Source organism: Diplotaxodon limnothrissa, linkage group LG6, assembly GCF_057381915.1.
Source record: "Diplotaxodon limnothrissa isolate DT_005_m linkage group LG6, D_limnothrissa_male_GT1.1, whole genome shotgun sequence".
Lineage (NCBI taxonomy): Eukaryota > Metazoa > Chordata > Actinopteri > Cichliformes > Cichlidae > Diplotaxodon > Diplotaxodon limnothrissa.
In genome coordinates this window covers 10154930-10177395 of record NC_140601.1, presented here as the reverse complement: position 1 = coordinate 10177395, position 22466 = coordinate 10154930, and the positions used below count along the sequence as shown (strand labels likewise).

General features: G+C 39.5%; 1 protein-coding gene across 1 annotated transcript; it reads right to left on the bottom strand.

The window, feature by feature from the left end:
* Positions 1-503: 503 nt before the first annotated feature.
* On the bottom strand, positions 504-3339 carry LOC146630112 (uncharacterized). Its single transcript, XM_085356773.1, has 2 exons — positions 3288-3339; positions 504-1639 (listed from the first exon to the last, which is right to left on the bottom strand). The coding sequence occupies exons 1-2, from the start codon at positions 3337-3339 to the stop codon at positions 504-506; spliced, it is 1188 nt and encodes a 395-aa protein (XP_085212899.1).
* Positions 3340-22466: the final 19127 nt, after the last annotated feature.

Here is a 22466-nt window from a genome sequence, read left to right as displayed (position 1 = left end):
ACACAAGAAAGACGTCATTTTAACACAAAACAGCATTTTCATTGTTGGTAGCTGCAGTATGTTGTTAAAAAGCAATTTTAAACCCAACGTATACACATGAAAAATATAAATAAAGCTAAACCTACAGTGCTGCTGACATAGGATGATGATTTATACCAACTATTGGAAGAATTTTGTCTTCAATACAGTTTGTTGTCAATGTGAGGTGATAACTTACATAGTTGGAACACAGCACCACTCTCCCGTTTTTCACTTGGTCATCCATCCTTCTCATCGGGTTGGTCGGGGTAAGGCTGTCTTCTGGGTGGGGTGTTTGCTCCATCTTGGACGTAACTGGAAGTAATAACAACTAAAAAACGACCTTTAATTCACAATGTAATATTAATATTAATGTCACATATCAAGAAAAAAAGAAATACATTTCACATGTGCGAGTCACATGTTCATATATCTGTAAAAACAAAAACACAAAGGCAAAGTTTAAAAACACATTCTAACATAAACTAATCAGAGTCACTGTCATCCATGGAAAGGTTAAAAGGCCTCTCCCAGAAACGTCTGACTCCAAAACTACCTGAGGATGTTGAAGGGGCATCAAACTGGTCACTCACCTTGCACCTCTTTGCACTTACCTCTTCGGTGCAGATGTCTTCTCTGCTTCTCTTTTCTGAGGAAGGAGCAGCAGAGAGATCAGCTGAGGAAGCAGATGACAGAGCAGCTGAGAAAGGAGCAGCAGAGGGAGCGGCTGAGGAAGGAGCAGCAGAGGGAGCGGCTGAGGAAGGAGCAGCAGAGGGAGCAGCTGAGGAAGGAGCAGCAGAGGGAGCAGCTGAGGAAGGAGCAGCAGAGGGAGCAGCTGAGGAAGGAGCAGCAGAGGGAGCAGCTGAGGAAGGAGCAGCAGAGGAAGCAGCTGAGGAGGGAGCAGCAGAGAGAGCAGCTGATGAAGGAGCAGCAGAGGGAGCAGCTGAGGAAGGAGCAGCAGAGGGAGCAGCTGAGGAAGGAGCAGCAGAGGGAGCAGCTGGGGGAGGAGCAGCTGGCGGATCACCAACCTGGGCAACAACTCGAGGGAAGAATGGGGCATTGGCCTGGCCGAAAGGCGGCATGGGGATGGGGGCAGCACCTGGAGCAATAGGACGTTGCCAATCGTGCCAAAACGGCTCTGGAGGGTGCTCCCGGATGAGAGGGGAATCATCTCTCTCATCCATGGTGTCATACCCAGAGTCATCGCTAAGCCAATCCCCCCACTCTTCTGAGTCGTTCCAGTCAGATGAATTGTCAGTCTGTTCACTCACCTCTTCATCGTCTATAGGTAGGTAGGGGGGGTACTCACCATACTCACCTTGCTGTTCACCGTCATCAGCATCTGGTGCTTCATGAGAAGAGGGTGAGGGTGAGAAAGGGATAAAATACCTACCATACTCACCTTGCTGTTCACCGTCATCAGCATCTGGTGCTTCATGAGATAAGGGTGAGGATGAGAGAGGGATAAAATACTCACCATACTCACCTTCGCTGATACGCTGGGTATCAGTGTCCTGAGCTTCACCAGAAGAGGTGGTGCTCTGGAGACTGTCATCCAGGATCCTGATGACTTCAGGAAGGCCTTCTTCTGCAGGGCGTTCAACCACATAGTCAAGACGCCCTGTGAGGAAACAATTTTTAAAATAACATTAGGAATGTAATAGACACCCAGTGTTAAAGCAACAGACCTACATCTGTTAGTTTGAGCAGAGGATGAGAGAAAAGCATTTTATGTCAGACTGAATGACACTTCTACTTGTTCAATCTTTAAGTCAAGTTTTTTAATAGAAGACCACCAAACCTCCACCAAGGCAGCTCACTCTGTGTACTTTTAAGGTGACACTATATCAGGAGTGGGCAATCTCAGTCCACGAGGGCCGGTGTCCCTGCAGGTTTTAGATGTGTCCTCGAACCAACACAGCTGATTTAAATGGCTAAATTAGCTCCTCAACATGTCCTGAAGTTCTCCAGAGGCCTGGTAACGAACTAATCATGTGATTCAGGTGTGTTGACCCAAGGTGAGATCTAAAACTTGCAGGGACACCGGCCCTCGTGGACTGAGATTGCCCACCCCTGCACTATATTGACACTATAAATGTCACTGTATTTTGTGTACATTCAATTTGTTTTATTTGTTCTTTGTAAGCCTTTATGCAAACACTATGTTGGAATAGGTAATGGATAATAGGTATTGATTTGTAAATAGCCGGACATGAGTAACTTATTATATAAATATACTACAGTACATTTATAACTAACCATGCAGCTCATTCTCCTGTTTTATTTACAATTCACGATGTCACACATTTTGAAAAAAGCTCATAGGTTAAATATGTGGATGCAAACCATAATGTAACATTTAGACCACATGTACCAATCGCATGTCCTAAATATAAAAAAAACAAAAACAAATTTATATATATATATATATATATATATATATATATATATATATATATTTGTTTTTTTTTATTTGTTTTTTTTTAAATAAAAACACAACCTCCTTGGCAAGAGTAAAAATTGCACACACAAAGCTCTGCAGGTATGTCTGAAAATGATGGTCAAGTGAAAAACAAACAAACAGAAACTCTTAACCCAGAATCCACATTTTTAGAAATGTGCACAAGGACTGTATCTGCCATAAGGACAGGTACATCTAATCTGTGGTAAACATGCTATCACTGTGTAAATATCCCTGTGTACAATATCTCTCTCTGCTATCTAATAAGGTTAAAAGCATTACCGTAACAGAAGATAGGTCTTAATGCCATTATTACTACTGTTTTCATATTCTTTTGATATTATTTTATTTGCATTTTTTTATCTTTGTGTTTTGCAGCAGAGAAAAAATATAGTTTATGTCAATAAAGCCTTTGATCCGGAGAAGAAAAGGATGTCAGGAGGGGACCTGGATCTGTGTGTTTACGCCTGCGTGTTCTGAGGCCATGACATCTTGAAGATGCCGTTACCACAGAAACTAATTTTTGGGCATTTTACAAATTTTAGTCCATTAAGCTATTTTTAACCATTTCATTTTAAAGAAAAGTGTCAAATTTGAAGCCTTCAAGTCAAAGTAACACCTTTTTTTCATATTCATACACCAGTCGTTAATAATTTCTACACCTCTCCCGGAAAATTTAAAACATACAAACAATTTACAGGAAACAGACTTGAAATACACATATTTGATCACGTTAAAACTTGATATTCACACTGGAACTTGTTAAATTATTACAGTAATTTACATTTAAAGAAATTTTCACACTTACCTGCAGCGAAGTCCAGGTGACAGTCGGGGAGTCCGGGTCCACGGCGAGCCATCTTCAAACTTGAAAAACAAAAACAAGTACAAACGATGAAGTACTTGTTCTGCTCTCAAGTTATATCCGCTTTTAGTGAAATAGTTTGCAAAACTTAGCTTTCCACAGGCTGAGGTTGGAGCAGGTCGAAACAAGTCCACGAGCAAGTGTAAACGGACGTTTGGAACCTTGTGAAGCATTTATATACCCTCGGCGGCCATGGTTACGGTTGTCAACGTGTACACGTGCACGGGATAGAACTATCCGGTTGTCCAGTCTGACCTCACTAGCCGTGTCTGGGTCTAAACTCCGCTGCAGGTCCATATATCAAACGATCACTATGGCATTACTGAGAGTTGAAAAACTGTCTAAAGTCTTTCATTTTTAATAAAATGATCAGCGTTCTGCTCTACCAGGTGTAACAATTGAGTTTAACATCCAGGCATCCATGAAAACGGAATTTATGACATTTAACAGAGTTAGAAGTTAGCAGGGAGTTAGCTCGCTAGCTTCTATCTAAATACAATATAGCATGTCCTGACTGCAGGTTTTGGAAACAAATTCAAACGTACAGCTCTGCTATCACTTCCAGCATAAATGAAGACAGAAAACTAAACAGCAGTGACGTTTGTAGGGTTACTGAAGTTGGGCTAGCTGGTATATAATGATGTGCTACGTGACCGCTAGCGACACAGCTATGTTAGCATAATATAAACAAGCTAACTTTTTTCCACTCGATAAAAGTTAATGTGAGTGTTCTCGGTGGTCAGGAACAAATGTAATCGCATGGCAGGATGCTGTAAAAGGACCAAACTTCAGCCAGGAGGACAACTGAGATAATCCATCCACAATACGAGGTTAGTCATTCATATACTGCTGCATGGGCTGGGCTGTAGTTACATCCTAAGGTTTTAAAAACTGAGCTTAAATAAATGATTAGCGGTAATAAAAGCCGAGGGAGGTCAACAGTGATCACTGACTGTTTTAGGAGCTTTTTGAGATCAAATAGAAGAAAATACATAACATTAAACATGTTAACAATACAAAAGCCATATTAAACGCAGACTACTTTAGACCCGGAAGTAGGATTCGTGTGTCATCACTGAACAGCTAAATTCGTAGGAATGTTTTAGCTTATTATTTGGATAACCACCGTCATTACAATAAATTAAATTTGTAGTCATTTAAAACTCACAGGCCTACAATCAGCTGGCCTATATAAAAAACAAAAACAAAACTTGAACACAGTGCTGAGCTGCATCTCAAATGAATCTTCCAGCTCTCAGCTGACATGTACCAGAGCCCGATTGATGGATCAGTTGATCAGGATCATTGGCCTGATATAGGTCTATCATAGTGACGTGGCTCTTAATCAGTAGGGTTATATATTTCCCGATATGATATATTTTTTTAAAGAACATAATGTGGATTGTTTTTATTTGTTAGCTGTATGGGCAGCATTTTTGTGTATGTGATCCCTTTTCTTAAATTACATTTGCTATATACACATATTTTGCTCTCTTAGTATTTTTAGAACCTGACTAATACTGAAAACTTTAGGGTGATACTGATAAAAAGGAGTTAAAAATTTAGATACTGATACATTGGTCGATACTCTTTTTATAAATAGTATACAGATTACAGAACTTAGAATGTATACAGAAATTCATGTTTTTTGCAATGATCGTTCAAAATTGGTTTACATTTGTAAATAAATACAGCAATATATCTGCAAGATTTGACCAAATTCACCACTCTTTTATACTATGCTAAACAATCAAAGATTAGCTCATGTCTAGTTGAATGATGTTTTAAAAATGTGTTTTCCTGTAGTGTTAATCACAGTGATGTTATGAAGTAATGTATGAACCTGACGTATGATAATATTTATCTCTACAGAGGAAACATCCATCGAAGATTGAGCAGTACAATATCACTGTGGCATCAACATCTCGTCAGCGAAAGACCACAGCCACACCAAACAAGCTCTCAGCAAATACACAAGCCAAGTTACCAGACCTGATGTTGAGAGCTGCAAACAAACATGTTCCACAAGCAACTGTTGACATGCTTGTCATCAATTTCATATGTGAGGGTCTACAGCCAGTGGTAGAACAGCCATCTTTCAAAGAATTGGTTACCACATTACAACCTCAAGCCAAAGTCATCTCCAGACCCACTGTCTGTGCCAGAATCTGTGAAGCTGCTGATCACATGAAGATGACTTTGGTTGCAGCATTGGATAAAGTCAAATTGGTTGCTACCACTACTGATTGTTGGTCAGCTCATCAGAAAAGTTACCTTGGAGTCACATGCCATTGGAGGAAGAGTCCCTGGAAAGAAGATCTGCAGCACCAGCATGCAAAAGATTGAGAGGGTCTCACACATTTGACATGCTTGCTGGTGCGCTTGATGATATCCATTGCCAATACAAGATTAGAGGCAAAGTTGTAAGAACCACAACTGTTAGTGGATCCAACTTTGTCAAGGCCTTCCACATGTTTGGGGCACAAAATGATGCAGATGAAGCTGAAGATGAAGCAGACCCAGAAACTATTGACCTGACTGACCATATTGACTACCATGAGGCAAGTGCAATTCTTGATGAAGACTCTGGTTTGGAGTATCAACTCCCGCCTCATCAGCGATGTGCATGTCACCTGCTAAACCTTGTGGCAACATCTGATGCTGCCCTAGCAGAGAGCATGAATGAAACCTACAAGAGGCTCTCCCGTGCAACCTTTGCAAAATGCCAGGCCATTTGGAACAAAACTCATTTGGCTAATGAAGTGGTAGAGGACAAGTGTGAACTACAGATCATTCGTCCCAATGCAACACAATGGAATTCAACCTACCTTGCCATTGAAAGGATAATACGCATCATTGATGAGAAGGGGGAAAATGCCATCAGGAGCATTTGTGAGGAGTTCAAGGTGAAAATGTGAGTAAAATTGGACACCTACCAATATGGTTGCAAATTTTGTGAATTTTCCTTAATGGATGGTTAAAAACGTGAGCAGACTCTTAATATTAAATCAGAAGATCCCTATTATAGTCATGGTGGGTTTTGTTGTTGTGTCTTACAGGTTGAGTCCTGCAGAAGTTGCATTCCTTAGGGAGTACTGTACCACCATGAAGCCACTGGTGAAAGCTTCAAACATTCTTCAGTCTGAGTCCACTTCCTTTATGGGATGGCTCCTGCCAGTAATCCAACAACTACTGTCCAAACTTAGCAGGCTGGAGACATCAAGCAAGACATGCGTGCCACTCATCAGAGCCCTGCAAAATGGCCTTCAAAAGCGTTTTGGAGCGATGATGGAGGATCCAGAGTTGGCTGCAGCTGCAGTCCTCTTACCCAAGTTCAAGACTTCCTGGACTGACAGAGCAGATGTAACAGAGGCTGGTAAGGATTCATGTGATCCCATTTTTGTGTGTTTTTACATTTGAACACATGCTTAAGTGAGTATTTCACCTAATACATTGTAAGTTATTGATGGTCTGTCCTGAATACTAAACAATCCTTTTTGAGAATTTGCCGTTTTTAAATTTGTGTTCAGGAATAATCACTGAAATGTAAATAACAAAATTGTGTTATCTACTTGCAATTACAGCCTTGACATACATCAAACAACATCTTGAAACGACAGAGCATGAGAGTGAGGATCAGCAAAGAGAGTCATCTGATGAAGATGAATTCTTCTCCAGACCAATCTCCAGAAGGCTGCAAAGTGCAGTTGAGCTTGATGGTTACCTTGCTTGTGCCACAGACACCATGGAGCTGCTGCACTCCTTCTCAGGTATCAAAAACCTCTCTCTTAAACTGAACACAGCTCTGCCTGCTTCTGCTGCGTGTGAACGACTTTTTAGCTGTGCTGGTCTACTCTTCACAGCCAAACCAAGTCGGATTGCCTCTGTTAATTTAGAAAACCAGCTCTTTCTGAAACTGAACAAAAGGTTCAAGTGTGACAGAAATGCTAAGAGTTTAAGACACTCACCTGCCTGTTGTTCAGTGTATGGGGAAAGGTTTAAATGGTTCTACGCATGTTCAGAAACATATTTGTCATTGTTTTAACAAACAAAATTCCTTCTTTTATATCTACATTTATTTACAAAACAAGTTACCTTTCTATACCTTGTTCATCTGAGAAATGTGCTTTGAACATAAATATTTATACTGGTGAATCGAGTTGAATGCCTGCTATTGACGACAGAATAAAACATCAGTCTGTTAAAAAGTAATTAATACTCTGAGTAGTTTTTGAGAAGAGTACTTTGTACTTTTACTCAAATATTTTTTAACACCAGTACCTTTTACTTGTAATTGAGTACAATTTAAGCAGTGTAACAGTACTTGTACTTGAGTACAAATTTTGAGTACAGCAGGTGGATGAGGGAAAGGGGAGGAAGGAGGAGGAGAGACCCGTGGTGGCCGCTGGACCGGCCGCGCTTCGTATTGAAAAGGAACCCGATTTGTCCCGGACTTCAGCTTGAATGGAAAAAAAAATACACAAAGCTGGAGTTCTTCTGTGTCTTTACGTGGCCAGCTGCCTCTTCTTCTCCCATTCTCTCTCCCTCTCTCTCCTGTTGCTACTTAAATCATGAAACTGATCAATGATCAGCTGATCGCTTTTCTCTTGGAGATACTATATAGCTCATGCTTACGGAGCCCCTCTGATGACATCCTCCAAAAAATAAATAGATTGTGGCGACAAAATACTACTTCCTGCCCTCGAAATAGTATAAGTGCCCACGAAATACTTATTTGTGGCCACAAAATACTATTTCGAGGGCACGAAATAACGTGCGCACGAAATGCTAATTTGTGGGCACGAATTGGGTATAACGTGGCAACGAATTACGCATTTGTGGCAACAAATAGATGACGTGCGCACATCATATTGATACATTGGACAGCTGTGTAGAGACATAAGCATAAGAGTAGGCTAAACCTGTACAACATGGCCAGAGACAGTATGATTGAGTTTTATTTTTGTCATGGTCTGCGTGGCAGACCTTGGGTGTGTGGGGAAGGAGGACCCAAAATGCGTTTATTTACAGTGGAGTAAACAATACACAATAATAGGTCTAGGTCCCTCAGACCCAGATCCCTGACAATTTTAGGCTGGGAATGAGCTACACATGCATTTTGAAAAGCCTGGCACTGAAAGGAACCATTATTATGGAGAGACAGTTAAACAGGATATTAAGAGCCCAGTTGCATTGCAGACGTAAGTACGACCCGGACGTTGGGATAGATTCTATTGTCAACCAACTGCAAGGGCCTGGGAAGGATCACGGTTATTGGTCAAGTGTTTCGTGCTCACAAATAAGCATTTCGTGCGCACGTTATACCCATTTCGTGGCCACGAAGTAGTATTTTGTGGCCACAATTTATTTATATTTGGACCATGTCATCAGAGGGGCTCCGTACATGCTAATATCACATCTTCACTTTTTTTTTTAGAGGTAACAATAACTTTGCATTCTCGCTACTCAGCATGCTCTAAAACAGGTATATGTTAGCAATGACAACATTTAGCAAATGTTTTTAAAATTCTAGCCGTGCTAATTAGCCTTAGGATTGGTTGAGGTCTGTGAAAGCCTTTGGAACAAAATCAGTCTTGTAAAGCTCACTATTTTCCAGCTGAGCCTATAGCACATTTGTTAAAGTCAGTCCGGATTGTACAGCTTCTAATCAGAAACAATTAAAGTTTGTTTCTTTTTTTCTGCTCATCAATCTTTTTCTGTAACCAGGATACCTGGAAAGTCTTAAATAACTCATGTTAAAATGTTGCAGTGCTGTAGAGTGGGGTCATGTTAACAATCCATTCAAACTTGTGGTCTTCAAGGTCAACTTTATCAACTTAATCTAGAAACTATCATTCCTACAACTGTGCTGTGTATATGTCACAACATATAGCAGGAACCTATAAAGGTAACTGACCTTTGACCTCTCCTCTAAGAAGGTACATGTAATGTCCACAGTGATTAGACATACTTAATAAAACAGTGTGGGGCACAGAGTATTGTTGTGCATCAGTGTGGAACATGTCAGTAACACTGAGGGTTACACACACTTTGCCAGGTACACCTGTTCACCTGCTCGTTAAACACAAATGTCTAGTGAACCAATCAGACGTCAGCAAATTAAAGTATTTTAGCATACAGACATGTTCATGATGACCTGCTGAAGGTCAAAGCAAGTATCAGAATGGGGGAAAGAGATTGCGTGGTTGTTGGTGCCAGATGGGCTGGTCTGAGTATTTCAGAAACTGCTCATCCAATGAGCTCACAAAATTACCTCTACAGTTTACAGACTGTAGTGGCAATCCAACCAGCAAAAGGCCACCTGAGGGAATTTGAGGTATTTCCAACTCATCCTGGTGATGAGGTCAAACACAACCAGTACTTTTAACACTTTATCAATTATTTACCAAATTAAAAAACAACTTGTGGTAACTTATTTTTAATTTTGCTGCAGACAAGTTGAATGAATGCTTACTGGATCTAGAACACCATTTAGATCATAACAGCTCCTGATCAGGATGAATTTCATTTTCAAATCAAATTTCATGTCGCAGTTTCACAATTTTGTAACATATTATTTCAAAGCTTGCTTATGGGCTTGTTTTGGAGCAGACCAACAGTCAGGCTCGTCTTCACCCTTACTGTCAGACTCTGAATTGATGGTTCTGCTATATCTCACCTGGCTGAGTGGGGACACACGTACTAAACGTTAGAGTTCCCACTGCAGGAGCTTGGGTTTGAGTCTGCCCTCGACCGTTTCCTGTGTGCCATACCGCCTCACTCTCTCCCCACCTTCCTGCCTCATGTTCTGAAATCTCTTCCTCTCCATCATCTTTGAGTTTCTTTGAGTGGAGCTTCTTTTGCAGCTGTGACAAAATATAGAACGGTTTCTGCAACCAGGGGAGTAAAATGTGCTGCAGTGTGAGGGCGCACAGGTGTAGGTGTGGAATTTTACATATAAATATTATAGTTTACTTCATGCACAAGAAATGTAAACATTTAATCTAACCCACTTTTCATCAACTACATAACCTTTATTGGAGAGTACATTCATAAATTGTGTGTATCACACACACAAACACACATCCACTAAACTCTCTCGTTTTATATCTCTCCCTCTCTCTGGTGAATGATGGAAGTTTGGTGGACTGTGTGGTTTGTCTGGCTGAAAGTTGTGTTTTTTTTATGTGTGGCGTGTTGTGAGGCTGATGATGAGTTAGTGTAATTGTGTATGGTGTTGTTAGTGTAGTTTATGTGGCGTTAGTGGTTTTTCCTGGATGCAGAGCAGGTCAGTATGCCGTGGACTTTTACACCACCATGTTAGGGATGGAGTAAAGTAACAAAGCTTGCGTGGAGAAGCTGCTGCAGGGGCTTCCTCAGCTGAGCTCTGAGGACAGAGCTGTCCTGGATGCTAACTTTTCTTTGGAGGAGATTAGTGCTGCTGCTGGTCAGCTGGCTCCTGCACAGGGTGGGCTGCCTGCAGACTTCTGTAAAAGACTGTTACTGGCATCGAGTCATCGTGTGGGGCTCTCTCTTCTCCCTAAAAAACAGAGATTTGTCTCTGCTTAGAACTGGAGACGTGGCTCTGTTATGCACAGATTACTAACTTCCTTCAAAGGTACTGGCCACCAGGCCGAAACACTTTGTGAAATGAATCACTCACAGAGATCAGTCGTACTGTGTACCACACAGCTCTAATGTGAACAAGAGTTTTCTCATGAGAGACTTGGTAGTTATTTGTAAATTGTACAGTTTGATGTTGGAATAATTTCTTTAGATTAAGAGAAAGTGTTTGATAGGATTGACAATCTTTTTTGTTTTTCCATTATGAGAAGTTTTGCTTTTTGGAGGTGGATTTTTGTCACTTTTGGGGCTGTTGTATCAGGCGGCTTTCTGTTTTGTAAAAGTGGATGATGGGCTGAGCTGCCCAGTGTAAGTTTGGAGAGGATCTAACTGGAATGTCCTGTTTCTGGAATATATATTGATATTGGTATATTTGTTAGAAATGTAATCTTTGTTGAATGTTTTAAGAGATAAATAAGCAAAGTTATCTGGATTTATGTTGCCAGGTTTATGTCGGAGGCCTCTGCTGGTGTTGTCATTGTTTTTCTGTTTTCATTACAGATCAGAGTGATGTGGACTTTCTCAAAAGATGTTTAGATTTGTATGAGAACCTTCAGCAAAGGTGAGCTGGTGAAAAAATATGGTGTAACAGGTTTGTTGGTGGTCATATAGAGACTTTTTTTTTTTTTTAGGAAAAGAAGAGTCTTGGAGGTTGCCATGGAGACGGTCTGTGTCAGACTGTCTAAACCAAAAATGGATGCTGTACATACACTGATAAATGTCATTTCAGGAGTGGCCAGATTGAAATCCAGAGAAAACCATGCTAGAGGTGAAAGGTCAAACATTGGTCATCATGTTGAGATTTTTTTAATACCACAGACTGACAAAGAAAAGTGAAATTTGTGAATTTTAAAGGTGCAAGATGTGCTGTGTTCAGTCGCAGGGCCTTGCCTTTTATTTCATTTGTCTTTGGTTTTTATTTGTGCTCTTGTAATTATTTTGTGATAAAACTTTTTCTATTTTGAGATCAAGATTCAAGTGGAAATCTTTGTGTGTCTGTCTCTCTCCCTTGGTTTCTGTAGAGGTACAGTGTGGGGGCGCCTGGATAAATGTTAAACAGAAGCTAATGTAGTGTTCCTCCACTGTCCATTAAGGATATGAGGAAAAGAAATGGTCAAGAACAAAGTGTATGGTGTATTTATAAAAGAAAATGGCTTTTAAATTGTATACCAAAACCACCACCAGAAAGTCAACTACAACTTGTTACATAATCATCATGACTGTTGTATCAGTTTAACAGTTTATGGGTTGACTTCTTTCAGTTCATTCACTGTTTACATCATGAAGGAAAAAGAAGGCAACAGGCTGAGAAATGAAGCTGTTGTGTGTCTTTGTGGCCACACGGGGGCAGTGCTGCATAAATAGTAGAATCTCTTCCTGGACACTTTTTCTAGACCTTTTTAAATGACTAATAAAGACAACAACAAAATGAATTACATCAGGATCTGATATGGTTTTGTTTTTTTGTTGAGCTTTATATATTTCAGAATGCCTAGAGTTTGTTTGTTTCCCATGTTTTGTGATACAGAACATCTCCTCTCAGACGGCTGTTGTCTCATAATGGGTCATTACCTGGTCTGATGGGGTGTTTGTTCCATTTATAAATCAAGTGATTGATTTGTAAAATGAGAGATGGCCTCTGACCTGCTGACTGGTGTCTGATCTTCTCTGCTCCCCTCAAATTTGACAACTACTCAGCTAATGTGATGGTGGACAGGAAGTCACTAAACCTGGGACTCTGGAAACACATTTCTAGGGATAGAAAAGTTAATGTAGATCGTTTCAGGGGATAAATATGAAATAATCGATTTGGTGATTATACTAATATAGTAAGAAAATAATGCATGAAAAAAAGATTTTTTATCTATACACTTAAGCAACGACCAGAGTCTTAGAATTGCGCTTTCACCAGGTTTTACTTGACTGAACAACAGAACTTCTCTGTCTCCTTTATAAGGGGTCACATCCTGAGTTACACAATGAGTCTTTCAAATGTGTGCGATAACCCACTGCATGTGTAGTCGTGCTGAGACCGCGTGGTCTTACTTTTATTACCCCTTGATTCAGCTGTGACCTGCTTATCAAGTCTTTTTTACAAGTACATCATAATTATCTGCTCTGTGCAGACATAAGTTGAGCAATGGTTTAACAAACTTTCCCATCAAAAACATGAAGGTTTAGCTTTAAGCTTATTTGTCCAAACAACAAAGGATAAACTGCCAGCACCTGGACTGAAACAGAACATAGTAGTGTTGGATGTAAGTAAAGGAAATACAAGCATAACTGTGACTATGGAACAAATCTCCTTCAATGTTAAACCTTAATGTTAACCTGATTGTGTTTATTAGAAAAATCAGCCATTACAGTGTCTGTGATTGCTTCACATAGTTAACTCTGGTTGTCTGTGGGTTTGTGTCAAACTTGGAGTGAACAAAAGCATAAAAACTGTGGAAGATGCAGACTGTGAAAGTCTAGTTTATTTCATGAATACAATTATTTTTTACAGTCGCTCGAACAAAGTAGCGTACATTCATGATAAAGTAAATACCACAACACAACATGGACAGTAAGAAGTAAACTGAATTGTCTTAGAACTTATTATATTTTTTAAGCTTAAAAGCAACACCCAGGATTAGACTGTTTGTGTTTTAAGCCTTTTATTCAAAGCTAGTATGTGTCAACACTTCTTTCTGCCAGCAGCATTATTGAAGTGACACTTTAACGACACTTTACCTGCTGATGCTTCACATCACAATCTTTATGACGAAAAAGCTCAGATGTCTGTGCTGTCACTTGTTATGAAAATGGACAGAACCTGGGCTCAGGCTTCCTCTTCTTCTTTCCTTCCTCTTTAATAATAACCATAGATCAGTAAAACAGCCATATTTTTAAACAAATGATTGTGATGAAGAGAATTTTTTTCCAGTGTCATGAACTCAAAATCTTTTAAGTTTTAAATCTTTTTTGTTTATCAACAACTGGGGAAATCCAAACTTGATGTACCAGGTCAACTCAGCTCCTGTCTTGACCTCCCCTCTGCCGAGCGCGCGCGCGCGCGCGCGCACACACACACACACACACACACACACACACACACACACACTGTATCATCATAAATGCCATGATATCACTTAACAAAGAGGTAGCTCGGAAACTCAGTAAGAAGGAGGAAAAATAGTTTAAGGACACTTTCTCAAATAAAGAGGATTTCATCATCTTTCTGTACATAATGGGGCGATCGTGGCTCAAGAGTTGGGAGTTTGCCTTGTAACTGGAAGGTTGCTGGTTCGAGCCCCGGCTTGTACAGTCTCGGTCGTTGTGTCCTTGGGCAAGATACTTCCCCCGTTGCCTACTGGTGGCGCCAGTGTCCGGCAGCCTCGCCTCTGTCAGTGCGCCCCTGGGTGGCTGTGGCTACAATGTAGCTTGCCATCACCAGTGTGTGAATGGGTGGATGACTGGTTGTGTAAAGCGCTTTGGGGACCTTAGGGACTAGTAAAGCACTATACAAATACAGGCTAAATAAAAGAAGAGATACATCAGAAACAAATCAGTAGATCCAGAAATTATACAGTCAAACTCTTTTCAGCTGTAGAGGTACACTTCATGCACTCAATAGCGTACAGTTCAAATGCCTGTGTTAGGGTGCATTGTTTCAGTTTCATTAAGTCTTCTTGCAGTTACATGATAATTATTAGTTTGGTTAAATTCATCATTCAGATTACAGACTAAACAACAAGTACAGTAGGTCTTCCACTCCACAATTAAAAATAGCAACACTCATGTAAGGCTTTATTCTCCATAGAGTCAACATTAAGCAACATTAAATAACGGATCTTTCATCTGAAAAAATTACAGTTTGTATAAATTTACACCGAAGACCAAAATACACACACATACATAAAACCCATAAATCACTTAAACCTATTAAAACACATGGAAAATTACCTCATTTGTTGTGCTATTCAAAGATGTGTATGTGTGTGTATTCAGGCCAAGTCATAAAGAAAACAATAGAGGTCAATATACTTTATGTTCTACAGTCGCTGCAGATTAATGAAATATAGTGGAAACCTGAAGATCCTAGGTATAGTAGTTTGTGGGAAATAAATACAGTGAAGTGACCATTTAGCTCTTGTGGCATGAAACTGCTTAGTGCATTATTATTTGCTTTTCTACAATATGATATTTGTTTAATAATTGATTTAGTGCATAAAATAGTTGATAAATAAAATGTTAAATATCTAATCATCATATCAAAAATCATATATTTGGAGGGAGTGTCTTTGACACATGCTGACTGCATTCTTCTTATAACCAGAACAGGAAGTGAGATCAGAGGAGAACAAGAGTGAGCAGTTTGGTGAAAGGAACAGGAAGGATGAAGAAGAGGTGAACATCCACACAGTTTAAAAGGAGACATCATGGCACAATAAGAGCACAAGCTCTAAGATGAAGACTGGTAATGATTAAAAACTGCACTAAATAGTATCATTCTGTGACTTCACACTTTAGGTAGTGCAAACATTTACCACTTTATATTAATTTTACTATATGTTTAAATAAATAAAAACAAATAACTTTAAAAGGTGCTGTTATTGAGTGAAAATTCAAAAGACTTCAGGGCTGTTGTAAGCCCTGTATGCTTCAAGATCCTAGCAACACCCTCGCCAGCAGCAGCAAACTGATATTACATATGCCCACATTCATCTATGGTGATTGCTCATAACTAAGCAGGGTGCTATGCTCTTATCAAACGATGCTCTTAAAATAATTATTACAAGAATATATTTTTCGTTATTGTTTTAGTTGAATATAAAATGTTTGTGTGTGATTGTCAGTACAAAGAGGAAGCGCGGACAGAGAGACTGGAACTAACAGAGATCAGGTGGATTTTTCACACAATCTACATGCATTAAATGGATGCGTTGTGTGCTTTTCAGTAGCACTCTGCTATTAATGTGAATAATAGCATTTAGCAGCATTCACATCACTGTAAACTTGAACAGGATGAATGCTACTATACTGATGTGACAGACTACAAATCTGTTCTCCACTCTCTGAATTGGTGTACACGAGTCTCTGTGCTGAGTCTGCTCAACAAAGTGTTTGGGTTTGCATGAATTCAAAAGCTGTCATTTAAAACCAGCTCTATTACCAGTTTGCTTCTTGTGCAGGTGGAGTCGCAGGGGGATTTTGAACTGTCTGTATTGTATAATGGTACTTTAAATACTTGATGATTTGGTGGACTGGCCTCTATGTGGTTAAGAGACTGAAACAATGCCGTGCAGGTTTCTCCTCTGATCTGCTTTTTCTTAAACTGTTTTTGAAATTTACTGGTCAACATGACTGTGCCATTGCATCGGGTTTTAAACTAAAGTGACCACCGTAAAGCTGATGTATTATATTAAAATCTGTTATTCTTAGACACTGCTGTAGGTCATCCAAAAATTACATTTCTTTTGAAGGCAACACTAAAAGCATGACATTAAGACTGAGCTGAGCCCTCCTAAAGGTTTGATGCTGGAGTCGCCCCTGATTGAGTGCTTCTCACACATTTATGATTTTGAACAATTTACAGTAAATAATATCAACAGTAAGTACTTTTAAAGATTAAACATATAATAATAGTTGCTAAATTCATGCAAGTCAAATAACTGATTGATCAACTACAGAAACAAAATTTTATTTCATGTGTTTCATGAGCACAAATCTTCATCTGTAAAAAAACAACTAAAGATGTCAGATAATTGTAGTAAGATAAGATAACCTTTATTAGTCCCACACGTGGGAAGTTAAATGTACCAATTTCCACTTAGAAGCAGCGGAGAAGAAGCCACAAATGTGATGGAAAGACCGATGTAATGCCTCTATCACCCCTGTCCTTGCCGACCTGCATTGGCTTCCCGTTAAGTATCGCATTCAATTCAAAATCCTGCCGCTCACCTTCCGAATTATTAACGATATAGCTCCAAGCTACCTCATTGAGCTCCTTAGACATACACCCCTACGGTGTAATTTTACATGTAGTTGTTTTTTTACTGTGTAATAATATTCAGCATTGCTATCAATACATTATTCAAATAATGCTTCTCTGTGCAAAATGGGATTAAAAACATAAACTGTGGGATAGTGTTATTCCGTGATTTGAACCGGGGGAACAAATCGTGGCAGGATCAGCCTGATATTTTTTGTATCGCACTCTAACTTTACTGTATAAAGAGCTAACATCTCCAAAATGTCAGGAGTAGTTAGTCATTACAAGTGTTTGTGAACTAAAAATCAAGAATGTGGGATACTGTTTGTCCGTGATTTGAACAGCCCAGCGCTGCTCCCGACGAAGGGAAAACCAATTCTGCAGGGGAGACCTACCTCAGCACTTGTGCAGGTGAAACCAAAGGGAAGATATGCTTCACCATATTTTCTCATCTTTGGCTTAGAATAAAGTTGGTTTGGAAACATATTCAGCGATGCTTCATCTCCTGCTTTGCGTTTGTGTAGGCGCCCCGTGCTAGCAGTGTCCAAGGATTTTGGTTTTTTCCCCTTTTCATACCCCCCCCCCCCCCCCCCCCCCCCCCAGCCTGCAATGGCTGATCAGCTGCTCCTAAATGCATCTGACTGAGCGTAAACTTAGAGGAGATCGTGCTTTGGCTGTAGCAGCTCCGAAACTGTGGAACGATCTGCCTTTAGAGATAAGACAGGCCCCTTCTCTGCCTGTTTTTAAATCACTCCTGAAAACCCATCTATTCACCCTGGCCTTTCACTCCTTGTGAGATGTTGGTTTTTAGTTTTAGTTTTACTTCAGTTGTTTTAGTTGATTCAATGCTGTTTTATCTTGTTTTTAAATATAGGGCTGTTTTAATTTTTATGTATTATGTTTTATTTTTTACTGTTTTGTTTTATTCCATTGTTCTTAACTTATTTACTGTACAGCACTTTCATCCTGTGCCGGGTATTTTAAAGTGCTTTATAAATAAAGACAGATTGGATTGGAGCGAAATAAGAAACAAACTTATTTGATGCTCAGGATGTGGCCCCATTATCACACTGTAATTAATTAATTAATGCTGAATTCTCTCGCAGCTGCTCTATTCCCATGTTGTTGCAGTATATTAATGACTTACCTCGTTTTGTGGATGGATTATCTCAGTTATTCTCCTGACTGAAGTTTGATCTGTTTACAGCATCCTGCCATGCGATTGCATTTGTCCCTGACCACCAGAAACCCTCATGCTAACTTTTACAGCTTCACTGTGTTTCTATGCTAACAAAGCTGTGTCGCTAGCAATCATGTAGCACATCATTATATACCAGCTAGTCAGACTTCAGTAACCCTACAAAAGTCACTGCTGTTTAGTGTTCTGTCTTCATTTCCCATATGGAAAAGAAATAGGAAAAACTTATAAAAGACTTGCATCAGATTTGGCCTACTTTATATAGTGAGTCATATAAGGCTTATATGATTAACTCATGAAAGTGGCCACTTTCTCATTACTTTCATATATTGTTTTAGTAAGTATCCAAAACATACCAGTTTCATTTGTAGAATTTTTCAAGGGATCTTATATCTATTTTCACTCTTGTGTGCTTTTCATACAAGTTTCACACAAGACAGATACAAAATTTATAAGATTTATACATATATTTTCCATATGGGTTATGTTGGAAGTGATAGCAGAGCTGTACGTTTTATTTTTTTCAGAAATCTCTCAGTCAGAACATGGTATATCATGTTTAGGTAGAAACTAGCACGCTAACTTCCTGCTAACTTCTAACTCCGTTAAATTTCATAAATTCTGTTTTCATGGATGCCTGAATGTTAAACTTAATTGTTACACCTAAGCAGCAACACAGATCATTTAATAAAGATATTAAAGCTATTGCTATTGCAGAAGCTTGGTATTGAATCTGCCCTGGGCCATTTTGTTTACAGCGAGCTTGAGAACATGTGCTGTTTGACTTGCAGATTGAAGAAGGTGATATCAGGGGAGGAAGAATACCAAGAACTAAAGTATAGACACATTACGCAGAAGTAAGAAGACGTTTTTAGAAAGAGGAAATATTCTGCAGTTATTCAGAGGTCATTTACATAAAATGGACAGATGTCTAGTTTACCACTAAAAGAATGTCAGAACAGAGGAAAGAGGAGCTGATGTCTGAAGATATCCAGAGGAGAATAAATACATCAGGAAAAATGCCATGGAGTTTGTTATGATGACATGACATTTTAAAACTTTGTATGACCTTTATTGACATATTGACAATACTCACCACACCTGTAAGAATCACTGTTTTTTTTAGTTATGATGCTTTTGTCCATTTGTGACCAATAAATGATCATGTAGATCTTGACAATCTCAGTGGAAGCAAAGAAAATTTTAATGCATTGTAAACATCAGCCCACTCTACATCCCTACAAGGTTTTATCAGAATTCAATCAAAACTTTTCCAGCTATCGTGTTTATAGGCAGAATGACACAGATGCTATGCTACCAAAAACATCACCTCATTGGCAGAGGTTATAGAGGGCATGATGTCAGCTTGATATAAGCGATCATTACATGATTACATTACATGTTTCTTCATCTTCATCATCTTCTTCACCAAATCACTCAGAGTCGTAAACATTTCACACAGCAGACATTTTGATTTTTTCAGCTCTTGCTGAAATCCCTCACCTAAAAGACTAGACGGGCATGGACTGTAACAGGAAGGTAGCAGCAGACAAAACCACCCTTTAACCTTCAATGACTCAGTTGTTGTAGCTTATTAAATAAGGAAGGCACAACAAAACAGTAAACAGCTTTAATCAATAAACAGATTTACTGAATGATGAGAATCCACACTGAATTACTGAAACCAACGGTTTCTCAAAACAGCAGGATTTACTGCTAACATCATCATCTCATTAAGAGCATCCTTTAACTTAAAGATCCAGTTTCATTTTTAATGTACCTGCAGTCATCTTGAAGTTATATAGAAAATTTCTTCCAAAAAATGAAAAATAAATCTATAGTTTTCTACAGTGAATCACTAGCTAGTTAGCAAGCACTGTTACTGTTAGCTAAAATGGTCGTTCGCTCTGTTTTTTGCCGCTGCTCCTAATGAGTAACAAGGTATTTGTGTGTCACAGTGAATCACAATAACCTTTGTTTTATTTCAATGAAGATGATTTACAGAGAATGTGCTGTTTTGACTCTTCATCCTGACTTGCAGATCGAACAAACAGATTTCACATGAAGAAAAAGAAGAACAAAGAACAAAGAGTCACTCTCACAGAAGAAGTTGGCATTGAGCAGATGTTTGTTCTCATTGCAGAAGGTTTTGCTGAGTCATCACCCAAATGTACTCAAATATTTACACATGCCAACAAATAATGAGAAATGCAATAAAAGGTTGTCAGTAAGTTCACCAATTGTATTGATAACTTCCACTGCCATGTTATAACTAAACCAGAGTGGACACTAGTATAGATCACCTGGTTCAGCATGTGATCCATATGCTGTAAAGCTATTGCTATTGCAGAAGCTTGGTATTGAATCTGCCCTGGGCCATTTTGTTTACAGCGAGCTTGAGAACATGTGCTGTTTGACTTGCAGATTGAAGAAGGTGATATCAGGGGAGGAAGAATACCAAGAACTAAAGTACAGACACATTACGCAGAAGTAAGAAGACGTTTTTAGAAAGAGGAAATATTCTGCAGTTATTCAGAGGTCATTTACATAAAATGGACAGATGTCTAGTTTACCACTAAAAGAATGTCAGAACAGAGGAAAGAGGAGCTGATGTCTGAAGATATCCAGAGCAGAATAAATACATCAGGAAATTTGTTAAAGGAGTTTGTTAAAATGACGGTGAGCTGTAGGAACGTGTTCCCAATCTTTTGCTACTCCTCAGCCTTGTGTTTTCAGTAAAACCAAACAGCAACAATCAGAGGCTGACTTAGCCTCCCATGAAACCAAACTATGAGAACTTTGAGAGGACGACGGTTCACCAATGTGAGGCAGCAACGTTTTTCAGAGACTGTTCCATGTGAAGTCCAGCTGTGGACATAAAACGAAATGACTGATTGAGCGTTATTAGTTTAAGCTCCAACATATGCTAGCAGGGACAACAAGAAAACCACAGTTGTTGTTATGGGCACCAAAAGCACACAGCATGCAGCTAACATGCAGCTAGTGCACATGGTGTTTGTCAGCAGCAGAGCTCTCGTACAGAACTCGTTTGTTCCACTGTTACTTTTAATAAAAAGAAAAGACGCACTAAGCCAGAGGTTGCAAACAGAATATAATGGCTAATGTGCCTGGTTGGTCATTAAACAGGACATATCACACTTGTTGTTTCTGTAAACTGATTGTTTATTATGAATGTTTATTTTTTTCATTTACTTGCTAATTTCTTTATTTATCCAAACAATGTAAGAACACACATTTTGCCATGGTTCTGGGTCATTTTCACCCAGCTTTCTGAGTTTCTATTCTCTGTTTAGTTCCCTGTTTATTGGGTTTGCTTGTGTCTCTGTCCTCTACGTCCCTCTCTGTGTGTTCTTGTGGATTTCCTTGTGTCTTGCTTTCCATCTTCTGTTCCCGTGTTCCCCTCAGTGGGTTTCATCCATGTTTCTCCAGCTCGTCCTGTCTCTTTCATCCTCTCTCTCTCGTGTCCCCTCGCTCCCTCTCGTCTGCCTCTCCTCCACTCCTGTGTCAAGCTCGCGTGTCAGTCTTGCGTTCCATTGTCTCCTGTTTTATTTTGACAGTCTTGCGTCCCATATTCAGTGTGTCCAGTTTGCTTCCTCCTCCTTCCCATTACGCTCATTTATCCCAGCTGTGTTTCCTTTTCCCTCATCACCCTCGTGTGTATTTGTGTGTAGCTATCATTCAGTGATTGTCAGGTCATCTCTTATGTTCACGCCATGTCTCCAGGTTTCCTCGTATCCACACCTTTATCACTCTTTATCAGCCCAAAAAAACGGCTCACCTTCTGATCGAACTCACTCACACCTCAGTGTCTGCATTTGGGTCGTCCTCCTCTCACCACGTGACACATTTACAGAAGCAGCTGGTGTAATTATTAGCTATGTGCACACCATAAATCTTGTTTTTGTATATCACAAAAGGTCTAAACTCATCTATGTTTCAGGAAAGTTTCAGCAAAACAATATTTCAATATCACAAAATCCATCAATTTTAGGAGTATTTCAAGAACTTTTGGTGGTGTGCATGTTTCCTGAGGGGGGAAAAAAGTTTTTCTAATCGACTGAATGTGTGCCCATGTTAGAGTGAAGATGTGTCGGAAGGAGGGTCACTCTTTCAAGGGTGCCAGTGTTCACATTTTGGACAGAGAAGGCAGATAGTTTGAAAAAAGGAGTGAAACAAGCCTTTTTTGTCCACTGTGAATGACCATCTTAGAACAGAGGGGGTGGCCTAAAACACCAGCTGTCTGCCACTTATAATCCAGTTTTGAGATCCCTACCCAGGCACCTTAACACCCACTCACATCTTGTCT

Bases quoted from the DNA above. Each gene is read 5' to 3' on its own strand.
- LOC146630112 (XM_085356773.1), bottom strand. From the start codon at position 3,339: ATGGCTCGCCGTGGACCCGGACTCCCCGACTGTCACCTGGACTTCGCT. The intron at 1,640-3,287 runs GTAAGTGTGAAA...GTTTCCTCACAG, and splicing joins TCACCTGGACTTCGCTGCAG to GGCGTCTTGACTATGTGGTT.